The sequence below is a fragment of the Terrapene carolina genome, unplaced genomic scaffold, assembly GCF_002925995.2.
Source record: "Terrapene carolina triunguis isolate 2854851 unplaced genomic scaffold, T_m_triunguis-2.0 Scaffold210, whole genome shotgun sequence".
Taxonomy (NCBI): domain Eukaryota; kingdom Metazoa; phylum Chordata; order Testudines; family Emydidae; genus Terrapene; species Terrapene triunguis.
Genome location: NW_020664561.1, coordinates 11,116,337 through 11,128,829, shown reverse-complemented (window position 1 = coordinate 11,128,829; position 12,493 = coordinate 11,116,337). Strand labels below are relative to the sequence as shown.

The 12,493-nt window shown below is 45.3% G+C and overlaps 1 protein-coding gene across 2 annotated transcripts in view; it reads right to left on the bottom strand.

The window, feature by feature from the left end:
* Positions 1 to 12,493, bottom strand: part of LOC112105877 (ras GTPase-activating protein nGAP) — a 275,040-nt gene that overhangs the window by 133,193 nt on the left and 129,354 nt on the right. For both annotated transcript variants that reach the window (XM_026655476.1, XM_026655477.1), the window contains exon 2: positions 9,194 to 9,321. In XM_026655476.1, coding sequence (XP_026511261.1) covers positions 9,194 to 9,321 — 128 coding nt within the window. The remainder of the gene's footprint in view (positions 1 to 9,193; positions 9,322 to 12,493) is intronic.

The following is a 12,493-nucleotide window of genomic DNA, read 5'->3' as shown; positions in this document are numbered from 1 at the left end:
GGGGGCGGCCAGGGCTTCAGCAGGGCGCTACCATGCGGCCCCAATTGGTGCGCCGCCTGCCGGGAGGCTCCGCGCCGCTCCGGTCGTCTGGGAGGGAAGGACGCGGATTGCCCTGCCGGGCTTGCTGCAGGGCGCTCCCATCCTCCACGCCGCCGCCCCCTACAGGGCGGCCGGAGCGGCACAACAAACAAACAAACAAACAAAAAGCGGCTGTGTCGCCATAGGATTGGCCGGAATGCCGCCTCGAACAATCTGCCGCCCCAAGCACCAGCTTGCTCGACTGGTGCCTGGAGCCGGCCCTGACGGAAAGGGGCTATGACCGGGATGCACTGCATTGCGGGGTTAAAGTGAAGGAGCTGCGGAATGCCTACCCTCCCTTGCTTCCAAGGTCACCCTCAGCAGTGAGATATCTTCCAGGACGAACTCCTGTGGAAAATGTGGGGACAGTGTTCAGTACAGGGGCCCCCTGCAGCTGTTGGCTCTCCCCAAGGCACAGAAACCCAGAGGACAGTACAGCCATGAAATAATCAGTCCCCCTTGACCCTGTGCTTACTCACCATTTTGGGGCTCCCGTGGGTTATGTGCACTTGCTTTGGGACCGGCAAATTATGCTATTGTGTAGACTGTGCTTGCCCTCCTTAAGTACGGGGGAATCATTGCTCTGTCTGTGTTATCACCGGCTGAGAGGCTGCAAAGAATCAGGAAGAGGCCATGTAGAAGCAAAGAGGACATGTTGCATAAAGTCATGCAGCAGTCCCTTAATGAAAATCAAAAAGTGCAGGAGTGGTGGGAGAGTGAAAGGAGGGTCAGCCAGCAGAATGCAGATCGCTGGCACCAAAGCACGGAGTGGCTGATAAGCATCATGGAGCGCCAAGCGGACTCGATCCAGGCGCTCATAGCCGTGCAGGCGGAGCACTACTGTGCCCCCCATCCTCCCAGCCCTTGTCCCAAAATTCTTTCCCTTGTGCCCCCATTTCACCTCCAACTGACTTTCCCCAACATCCGGGTTCTTATCGCCACCAGCTGCCTCCAACACCTGTAGCTTCACCACCCAGCCCTGAAAACTACGACCCTTACCCACTGCACTCAACCCCCATCACCATGCAGTATAGCCATCCTGAAGTGCAGCCCTCATTGCACAGCACTCCAAACAGGAAGGCTGAGTATGATACCAGGACATACGCAAATCTGTGATTGTACCGTTCCCCACCCCACCCCCTTGCCCTTTTTGTTTCCCAAGCAGTGGTGTTTCTTTTCAATAAACGGATTTTTTTTGCTTTGAAAACATTCTTTATTATTGCATAAAGTAAAAGATACCTTAGCCCAGGAAAGCAACAGGCACTGCAAATCAGTGTATCATACGTAGCAAACACACATTACTACTCACATTGGAACCACTGCACTTCACTCCCATGCAGGGCACCAGACATTATTGGTGGCTTTCAGCCTCAAATTGCTCCCTCAAGGCATCCCTAATCCCTGCAGCCTGGCGCTGGGCCCCTCTAATAGCCCTGCTCTCTGGCTGTTCAAATTCAGCCTCCAGGTGTTGAACCTCCGAGTTCCATGCCTGAGTGAAGCTTTCACCCTTCCCTTCACAAATGTTATGGAGGGTACAGAATGCGGATATAACCACAGGGATGCTGTTATCAGCCAGGTCCAGCTTCCCATACAGACTGCACCAGCGGCCCTTTAAACAGCCAAAAGCACACTCCACAGTCATTCGGCACCGGCTCAGCCTGTTGTTGAACCGCTCCTTGCTGCTGTCCAGGCTCCCTGTGTAGGGTTTCATGAGCCACGGTAGTTAAGGGTATGCAGGGTCTCCAAGGATCACAATGGGCATTTCAACTTCCCCTGCGGTGATCTTCTGTTCTGGGAAAAAAGTCCCAGCTTGCAGCTTCCTGAACAGGCCAGTGTTCCGAAAGATGTGTGTGTCATGCACCTTTCTGGGCCAGCCTGCGTTAATGTCAATGAAACGCCCATGGTGATCCACAAGTGCCTGGAGAACCATAGAGAAATAGCCCTTCCGATTAACGTACTCTGAGGCTAGGTGGGCTGGTACCAGAATTGGAATATGCGTCCCATCTATCGCATCTCCGCAGTTAGGGAAACCCATTTGTGCAAAGTCATGCACGTTACCCAGATTCACGGTTCTTCTGAGCAGGATGTGATTAATCGCCCTGCACACTTGCATCAACACGATTCCAATGGTCAACTTCCCCACTCCAAACTGGTTAGCGACCAATCAGTAGCTGTCTGGAGTTGCCAGCTTCCAGATTGCAATAGCCACCCGCTTCTCTACTGGCAGGGCAGCTCTCAATCTTGTGTCCTTGCACCGCAGGGTAGGGGTGAGCTCATCACACAGTTGCATGAAAGTGGCTTTTCTCATCCGAAAGTTCTGCAGCCACTGCTCGTCATCCCAGACTTGCATGACGATGTGATCTCACCATTCAGTGCTGGTTTCCCGAACCCAAAAGCGCCGTTCCACGGTGGTGAGCATGTCCGTGAATGCCATAAGCAATCTTGTGTCATATACATTACTCGAGTCGATATCGTCGGAGTCCTCGCTGTCACTTTGGATCTTAAGGAATAACTCGACTGTCAAATGTGATGTGCTGGCGAGACTCATCAGCATATTCCTCAGCAGTTCGGGCTCCATTCCCGCAGACCGAAAGGGAAGACAGAGCGCGCAGCACAAAAAACGTTGAAAGATGGTGCCAATTGTGGACGGAAGCAGAGGGATTGCTGGGATACGAACCGATGGGACAGGACCCAGAATGCCCAGCACCCCTCTCCCCCTTCCCCTTCCCACAAGCCACAGCGCCAGAATGGGAAGAGGTGCTCTGTGGGATAGCTGCCCAAAATGCATCACTCCCAATGCCGCTGCAAGTGCCGCAAATGTGGACACGCCAGTGCGCTTGCAGCTATCAGTGTGGACAGACTGCAGCGCTTTCCCTACTGCGCTCTACGAAGGCTGGTTTAACTCAGAGTGCTCTACATTTGCAAGTGTAGCCATGCCCTTAGTAACCTTTCTTTCTCCCTGAAGTATTGTCAGTACTGCTTCCCACTCTTGGGAAGTTAACTAGCATTAATCACCCTAAGGTCTACGGAGAACTAGTTTAATACTGCACAACTGTCCTCAGGCACCAGGCATCAGATCTAGCTGTCAATTCACAGAAGTAATGCTGCATAAATGTGTAAAATGAGCTCCAGGCAGCAACCTGGCATATCTCAACACTGGAGAAGTCTTAGACATGCTGTGTCAGCTGCTTTAGACTGGGTCAGATGTACTCCAAGAGTAGGTGGCACAGAAACACCTGCAAGGGCAGAACCAAAGCTCCATGACCTATGTAGCATATTAAGCCTTGTCTAAATAGTATTCCTCCTGCTCCCCCCAACACCCCGACCAAATCTATTCCATTTACTGAGCATTTCAGCACAGGATTGAAGAGAATCCTGAAATGCTGCCACTTCAGTGCCCATTATGGGATTTAGGTTCTGAGTTATTTCTTCAAGTAACTTTTTCCTGGCAAGCTGCAAGACTCCACTATCTTGAGTATTGTCTAACCCTGAACTGGCCTTCCTGGAGCTGCTGTTTTAATGTTAGACCCTGCAGCAGACTGACCCCTGGGATATAAATAGGTATCCACGGACATTCCAAAAGCTTTTCTTGCCAGTTAAGAAGTTTGACTTGCAAGTTCCAGGATTCAACAAGGGCAGGTTGAGAGCTCAGAGATATCCTTGCAACTGAACTACATGATCAAACTATACTGTGGTGCAAATCCTAAGACCAAAGCCTATATCTGGGGCTTTCAGCCAGACACAACAATAAAGGCACTGTGGGTAAAATTTTCAGAAGTACCCAAGTGACATAGGAGCCCAAATCACATTTGCAAAAGTGACTTAGGAACTCAGGAGCCTAAGTCTCAATGAAAGTCAAAGGCACTCAAGGTCCCTAAGCAGAGGTTGGAAGGAAATGGTTTTCCTGTCCTGTGAGAATTTTCATGATATCCAAAAATTTCCCAAATCAAGACAAAAATTAAAAAATCTTGTTTTACTTGTCCAACTTTTTTACCTTTTAAAGTATAAATTACCTAAAAGGTCAAACCATAAAGTGATTTCAAGACAAAAAACTTTTGCTTTTATTTAGAAAGTATCAAAATGGGACATTTCAACAATTCTGAAACTTTGTTTCAAATCAGGAGATTAGCCATTCATTCTTGAAGTTTGTTTTGACAAATCAGCATTTTCCGACAAAAAAAAAAAGTGTTGTTGGAAAGTTCTGATCTCTACTCCCAAGCCTCTTTTGAAAACTGAACTTGGGTGCTTTGGAAAATTTGGTTCTGTGCCTTTAAAGAAGAAATTAATGTGACAAGTTTTGCTCCCTGTAGCTTCTGTTGCGAGCACTGCTGCTGCTCCATGAGGGGGGCTGGGGGTGGGGGGGGAGAAGTAGGAAAAAATAAATTGCTCCCTCTGCTGCTACTAGTAGGAGAGGCCAGCAGGAAGCAAATTTTGTCACAGTTTGAAGGAGGAAGGAAAAAGGATGTGGCAGCCCCATATCAGAGGCGATGCATGGGGGGGCAGCACGCAGGTCACATGCCTCCCCAGATTTCTGCCTTCCATTTCCAGCCAGGCATCCACCAGCACTGGGGAGCTATTAAACCAGGGGGCTCAGCAGGAGCAGTGGAGTCCCGGGGCTCTCCATGGAGACCAACCAGCTGGGCAGCACACTGGGGCCGGTAAGGGCCAGTGGAGCAGGTGGTGGCAGCAGGCGGGGCAGGGCTGTTGACAGTGCCCAGCAGCGGGGAGTTGGTCTGGGGGGGAAACCAGCAGATCCATCCCCACCTTCCCTGAACCAGCAGCAGGTGCTGGGCTGTGCAGGGGCTTCAGCCGCCATGGAGCCTGGACAGAGGTGGCTCAGCAGGGAAGGACGCCCCCTGCAGGAGGAACAGCACCATACATGGCTGCTGCCTTGGGCACAAAGCCTAGGGGATGGAGCAGCCCCATGCTCCTGGGGGACAGGACCTGGGCCGAGCAGGGTGGCGGAGGGGCGAAGATAGCTCTGCTGCGGAGCCTGTAAATTTGGGGCAGGAATGGGCTGGAAATCCCTCCCACCCCACACCAGTGCTTATCTGAGGGACAGAGAGGCTCCCCTGTGTCGGCGCTCCGCAAGACTCCAGGTGGCTTTCGCACACACACAGGGCTTGGCTTCTCCTGGGTAGTGTCCCATGCAGGAGGGTCTTGAACTTTTCCAGGGCACCGGACCAGCCAGAGGCAGCAGGGGAGCAAGGAGCCCACCAGCCAGGCTGCAGGTGTGCTGAGCGCTCCCGCCAGGGCTGATTCTCTGCACAGTGCTGGGAGCTGGACGTGCCCTGCCGGGTGGGGGGGGGGGGGAAGGGAAGAGGAGGGGAGTTAGAGAGGAGCAGCAGGCTTCAGGGGCAAAGAGGGAGGAAACCGCGAGAGGGGGGAGCATGCAAAGGGACAATGGGGTGGGCAGCAGAGGTGACGTACAGGGCAGTCGGGTGCCCCTCCAAACCTTAAATTGTGTCCCCCCCAAACTATCAACAGTTACACCTTGACTTTGGTCATTATCCCCCTTTGTCCTTGAAAAAGGCAGACACAGAACCTGGAATGTGAGAGAAGAAGCTTCAGAAAGAATCTTGCGTAATGTAAAATGCTCTTCATCCTTGCCCAGTCTACTTCTAATCCAAAACAAAACAGATTCTACCCAGACAACGGCCACATTACAGACAGCGAACCCAGAAGAACTGCAACCCTGCTGGCGTGACTGCCACTTACTTGTCACATGATCCCACCTTTGTGTCCTCCCTCATGGGAGTCCTGTGTGATTATCCATCTGCAACCACTCCTCAGAAGCACTAAACTATTCCATTACCCCTTAAATTAAACTCTGCTTCTTTGGCCTTTATGAGAATAGCCCTGTACTATGGTATCTTAAAAACATGCTCTCACAGCTCTTACCTTACATAAAAGTTTTACTGAGATGATGGAAAGATCCACATTCTCCCCAAACATCAGAGTGGAAATCAGATCTAGTATATGTTTCCATTGTGGGAAAAAACCCTAACTTTTTAAGTGAAGCAGCCTAGACCTGTTCTACTGGTCTTGGAAGATGCTGCAAGGCATTATCACACCATAAAAGTGCATCTGAAATCTTACAGTGGGTCCACATCTCACAGGCTAGTGATTCCTCACTTCATGGAGGAGCCCGTGGGCTCGTGTCCCCCTCCCCCTTAGGCTTATTCTCTTTCTACTTGTTTCTGAGTTTCGATCTCTTCTTTTCCTTAGTGGTGGCTCCTCTTCTTCCTTGTCAATTTTAATTCCATACAAGTTCACAAAGTGTTAAGTTTTTATTGTTAGCCTACTCTCCAACAAGGTGATGCTGGCATAATTTATTTTTGTCTAAGTAGCTGCAGATACATTGGACCCAACTGCATCGTGAAATATATGCACACAGTGAATTCTTGGCATTGACTCTGTTCAGTCAAATCAATGTATGTACTTGTGTAGTGTTTCTGGAAAAAAAAATACCTGTAAGCAGTTTTTCCAATGTCTTATTACATGTTTCTATTCATTTCCCCAAGCATACTGAAATAGGTCTACACATTTCATTCAGAACACTCCCTGTGTTGAAACGAAGCGCAAGTTAGTCCAGTGCGACAGGTGAAACAGTTAAGGTTTATTTTACTTCCCTAATTGTATTCTGCATGCACTGATTTCCCCCCTTCTGGATATAAAACGTTACATTCAGTGAACACCGTACTAGTATGAGCCTTTCCAATTTAACCCAAAGTCTCTTACTTTAGTGGATCAAAATAAAAAAAAAATAGATGCTGAACACTTTCACCACTTTTCACCTTCGCTACCATAACCTCTCTCTCTGCCCAACTTCCCACTGATTGCCTCATCCCCCTCTGACCTAGGCAAAAAGATACCTCCCAGATCATCTTCCTCACATGCTACTCTGAACATGTTCTCCCACTTCGTCATTCCCTTCACTAGCCTCCACTTTCCTTTTGTATCAAGTTCAAGCTACTCACCTATACTTTCAGGGCTCTACACAGTTCTGGTCCCACTTACAGTGTTTTCTCTAATCTCCTCCTACATCCCACATGCTCCACCCAAGCTTGTCTCCCGACTTCTCTTTTTTCATCTTAGTTCACTCCCATCTCTAGACCTTTTATTTTGGCAGGAATAACCTGCCAATTAAAATTCATCAAGTGGATTTTTTCTTTCCGTCCTCTACAAACACAACTGAGATTAACCTATTGCAAAAAGCATTCAAGATATAAAACCACTTTGTGCTTATGTTGTTTTGTATTAGTCTGTTTTATCAGCTCTTTGTTTCTTCACCTTACGATTGCACAAGAGAATTTCTTGTAAAACTACTTGTGCTTTTATAAGTGCAGAGAAACACACCCTCATGTGTACAGATTCAGAGGCCTTCTATTTTTATTATGTGCAACTGAAGGCTCCAGTAGGACTTTCTCTTCTTTCTCCATTTAGAGTAGTTACAATTACTTAAAAAAAAAAAAAATCAGAATTGCAAATTTAAGTCTGCAGACTGTAGCTTCTAAAACAAGTCAGATGCTCAGTGTATGGAGTCACACCTGTACCACAGGCAGTGTCTACTTGGCTCAATTTGGATGAAGCGATGAGTAATTTCTCAAAGCAATACTCCTGGCAGGCTCCTCCGAGACCACACTGCGAAGGTTAACTTTCCTGCTGGATTCCCTTGTTTGTAACTGGTATATTTAATACCCCTGTTCTGTATGCCCATATAGAATCTTCAATTTCTGACACACAACCGGCAGAACAGGAAAGCATTTAAATATCACTCATTAACTTAATACACTAGTGATACTATGAACTAATATAACTCTCCCACATGATTTTATTTCTAGCCAAGAGATTCATCTTACTCATATCCTTGCAAAACCTTCCTAACTGACCTTTGTAACTGAAATAAACACCCAATTATTATGTGATTAGTGTTCAAAAACAGCCTTCAGATAGTTATTTGTGATTTAACCTAGTGTGTTCCAATTTACATTTTGTGAGGTATGTTTCTCTTATGCAGAGTGTAACTGGGATTAGTACATGGATACTATTAGTTCCTCCATGCCCATGATTTTCTTTAGTGACTTAAAGTGTTGTTATAAATCCACATACCATTCACATCCATGTGACAAACTGCAGAACCGTGTGGTAAATGAATTTTTTCACATGCATCTACAGTTTTTCATATATCTTTGACCACCTCACTGGCTACATCTCCCAAGAGACTACTTCCAATATTCTAGATCCCAGAACAACTTACACTGATCAAAGCACAAGATGGACAATATCCAGTGCTGCTGCATCAGTGATAGGTTTTCAGGCCTGATATCTTGAGACTGTGCAGCGACAGATATGCAAGCTTTAAAGCAGAGGAACATGGAAATTCCTCTCTCACTGCCGGAGCTATGGAATCCTGGGCCTTAAAACCATTTTTAGGCCACTTTTTAAGAGGTTCCTACAGCTCCTTCTGAGAACTGTATGGTTGGTTTCATGGTAAGTAGAGGAGACTAGCTTTACAGGCAGAAGGGTACAAAAACAGTCTGAACAAAATCTTTAAAACTAGCACATTTGTAATAGGTTTTCCTCTAATGTTTGACATACAGACTACATGATAGTGTGGTGTAGGGTAAAGGTTCTATCAGCCTGTGGCTGGAACAAGGTGAGTGAAGTATGTAGCTATCCCTGAATCATGCTGAGATAGTCTTTATACCACGTCACCATACCATGTATCCCACCGACACAAATAATGAATTTACAGCTACAGTGAAGAAGGCTGTAACAGCTTTGAGCATCTTTTGCCAGTGACACCTATCGTTTGCCCAGTTTACCAAGAGAAAATGGCAAACCCTATCTCAGCTTCCCTCTCCTCCCAGCAGACTATAGCAAAAATGACAACATAATATGAAGTTTGCAGACAGCATCTTCTCTTCTCAGTACATTAATAGAGACAATACTCTATCTCCTACCACCACTAATACTATTTTAGCTTCCCCTGAGCTATACACTCAACTGCAGTCATGACCCCCTTAATCAGAGAGGAAGAGAAACGCTCTCTGACTGTTTGACAAATACATTCAAAAGGAGAAATCCCTTTGGCATCGGCAGTGTGTCTCACCTCCTTCTCCCTGTTGAGCAGCACCAGCTGACTGTCCGTCAGGATGCAATATTTTCTCTCCCATGTTGTAGTTTCAGTGTAGGGAGACTGGCCGCAGGACAGTCTGTGGGTAGGTGGCCCTTTCACATCTGTGAAAGAAAAACAGAAACGTTAGAGAGCTTAATTAGCCATCTTCTTGTGCTTTTGAGTCTCTGTAGATAGAAATAGTGTAAAACTGCAAAGTGTATTTAAAAAGAGTGCATGTTTCAGTATATTAAACAGTCTACTCTTCTTCTACAAGTCAGCTGTGTGGAACTTTGTATAGATCACAGTACAAATATTAACACGTTTATTTTTATTTATAATAGATCTGTAACAAATCAAAAGCACCTGAGGCACCTCTAAGTGACTGTGCTAAGAACTAAAAAAACTGGAACAAAAGTAAAAGCAGCAGCTTCCATACTCAATCCCCTTGTCCCTTATAAACATCAGCCCTTATCGCCTCTCCCTCCTTAAAAACCTGAGTAAACACACAGGCCTTAAGCCTTGCCTTAAAAGTTAATAAATGCAGGCTACTTCAGACTATGGTGGATGTAGAGTCCAAAGCAGAGTGCTCTTCACTGAGAATGTCCTGCCAGCAGTTCCTTCTCTAATACTGAGAGGCTTCCCTTCCAAAATGGGGGGGGGGGGGGGACGAAGTCACTCTCCATTATAAAGATTGTAAAGACAGAGACATAAAAGTTTGCCCAAAGTCATACAGTGACTCAGTGGCAGAATTAGGAATAGAATTCACGCCTGCCTGGTTCCCAGTGTTGAGAGGCAAAGTGGTCTAGTGGGCTGAGCACATTTATTTTTAAAACTTGTTTTGTTTCCCATTAAAATTATATGCACTAAATACCGATGCATTGTGCATCTTATCACCAACAAGCTTTCTCCAAGACTGGGCAAGATATCACACCTATTGTCTTGACTAAAACTTAAACGTGTGCATCTATGTCACGAAACACACACCATGCATGGCAGTCTCCGCTCAGGAGCAGCCAAGTCCGGAACAGCAGGAGGTGCTGCACATCAGGAGTGATGTGACTGGACAGAGCTATTGCTGGCTTGGTATTGTTAATGTAGAGGATATAGGTAAGGATTAAGGTACGCTGTTAAAAGTTTTGTGGGAACCCCTCAGTTGAAATAATGGTAGTAAAGGTCAAGACTGCTGTTCAAGTCTCAATGAGCACATCTATCTGAGGAAGAATATACAGCCCTGGGTACTCTAATTTATCAAAATTTAGGAAACATACATGCAAAGAACCTCTTTACACAGTTCCAAGTGTCAGGCATGTTGGCTATTTTGTAACATTAAATTTTGTTGCTAGTTTACATTCAAGTTTTACACTGCTTTATCTCTGCTGAGATCCAAATGATTCCTAATGCTCCTTTCCTTTCACTAACAACCCACAATTAAAACTGACTCGTACAGAGCTAAAATATGTTACAGTTTTTAGGACTTTTGTATCTTCCCCGCTAGAGGCCAGCAAATCCTCAGACACTGCAGCATTCAATCAATCTTAGGAGGAAAGTAGAGTATAAGCCAAGACTGTCGTGTTAGAATTAAATATTTAGCCCTCAAAGATGCAGTCCATATCAGAAGCTGTACACACTCTGAATTTCTATATACACTAGTAAAAGCATTATATGCATGTGAGAAGAGTTAATATCTGTATACATTTTTCAAATAGGTAAATATAATCTTTAGCTCTAAATTTTCTGAATCTGCCAGCTTGAAAACACTGACTCTTAACCTGAGCCAAGTTTTCAGGGCACAGATAAAGACTGTTACAGTAGGATTTTTCTGACCATTCAGAAAACATCTATATTTTTTTAGGGAATATTTCATGAAATGATTAGTATTGAATCTGCCAATAAATTCATGTCTATGTGCTACGCTACCTGACTCTTGCAACATAGGCTTGATTTACTATAGTTTAGAGCAATTCTGAAGCACAATTAATTTCTGTGTATTTCAACGTTCTTCAAAATCCTGTTTAGGAGACTCAGTTAAATGAGACAATCTCTATCATCGTGAAACATGGTCTGACCACCATAGACTATCCTAATATTGAGGAGCACAAAAAATTAGAACATTACACCTCCAAATGGTTTTTTTTTTGCCATTGACAAACTAAGGTTTGTGAAACAGGATTTTACTTGATGTGGTTGTATCAAGCGTGCACACAAAAACCCCTTACTCGTTTTTAACTTAGACAATCACAAAAAACCCAAAACCATGTTACTCAGACTTATTTTTTTTGGTGTAGAAGCTAAATGCGAGTTGCAAAATGCAAAATCGCTTGCATTATAATTTCCACTAAATGTAGGCTTCACCAGTATAGCATCCAATATTTCTACACTCAGCCCATACGATTTATAGACTAGAATAACATCTCCCAAAGCACTAACAACTACAGTTCTTAACTGAGCATCAGGCAGAGTGGGCCAGCCACAGTCATGCTGTCAAGTGGGTTAGCTACGTCAGAACAGCTTTCCGCACCAACTGCTGGCAATGTAATATGCCATCTTGGTATAAGGAGCTGCCAGTAGCCAACAGGGAATGTACATCAGTGAAGAGCAATGAATGTCAGCACACAGCTCTGTCTTCTGTTAACTTTGACTGTACAACAGTACCTGCAGTAAGACAGTGGAGAGTGACTCAAGTCTTTTTTTTTTTTTTTTTTTTTGCAACTTTGGAGGCCACAATTTGGATGTCCACATTCTAGGAACCAGCAGAAAGCCTATCTTGCAGACCCATGGGAAACTAAATGCAAATTAGACCGAGAATGCACCATGATAAAATGATATTTCTTGGTACTAATTTGTGTACTGTACCCAGAATGGCCTCTGTTTCTGTGGCAAGCAATATCCCTATCCACCTTACTCATTTTTAGTGGGTCTTCCAAGGTGGCTGATCTCTCCAGAGCTTGTGCAAAAGCTTGTCTGTGGAGTATTTTACTAGTGTAGACTACAGACTATTTGGGACTTAAGTGTTTTCAAAGACCATGCAAACCTATGACAGTGCACTAGCAGTGTCAAAGATGCACAGTGGTTCATAAACTCTGAGGCTCTGTTTTCTTGTATTCCTCATCTACGCCTTTATCTTACATTTGAACTTCAAGAGGTTAAGTAGTACTGAATAATGGGGACGAAAAGGATTTCAGTACATAAAAATCAACCTCTCAAGTTAGCAACCATAGGAGTAAATTGCCACCTGGTGTTTGAAGAATTGTGGAAAATTAAATAACAAAATAGGGATTTCTCACTAACGATAAC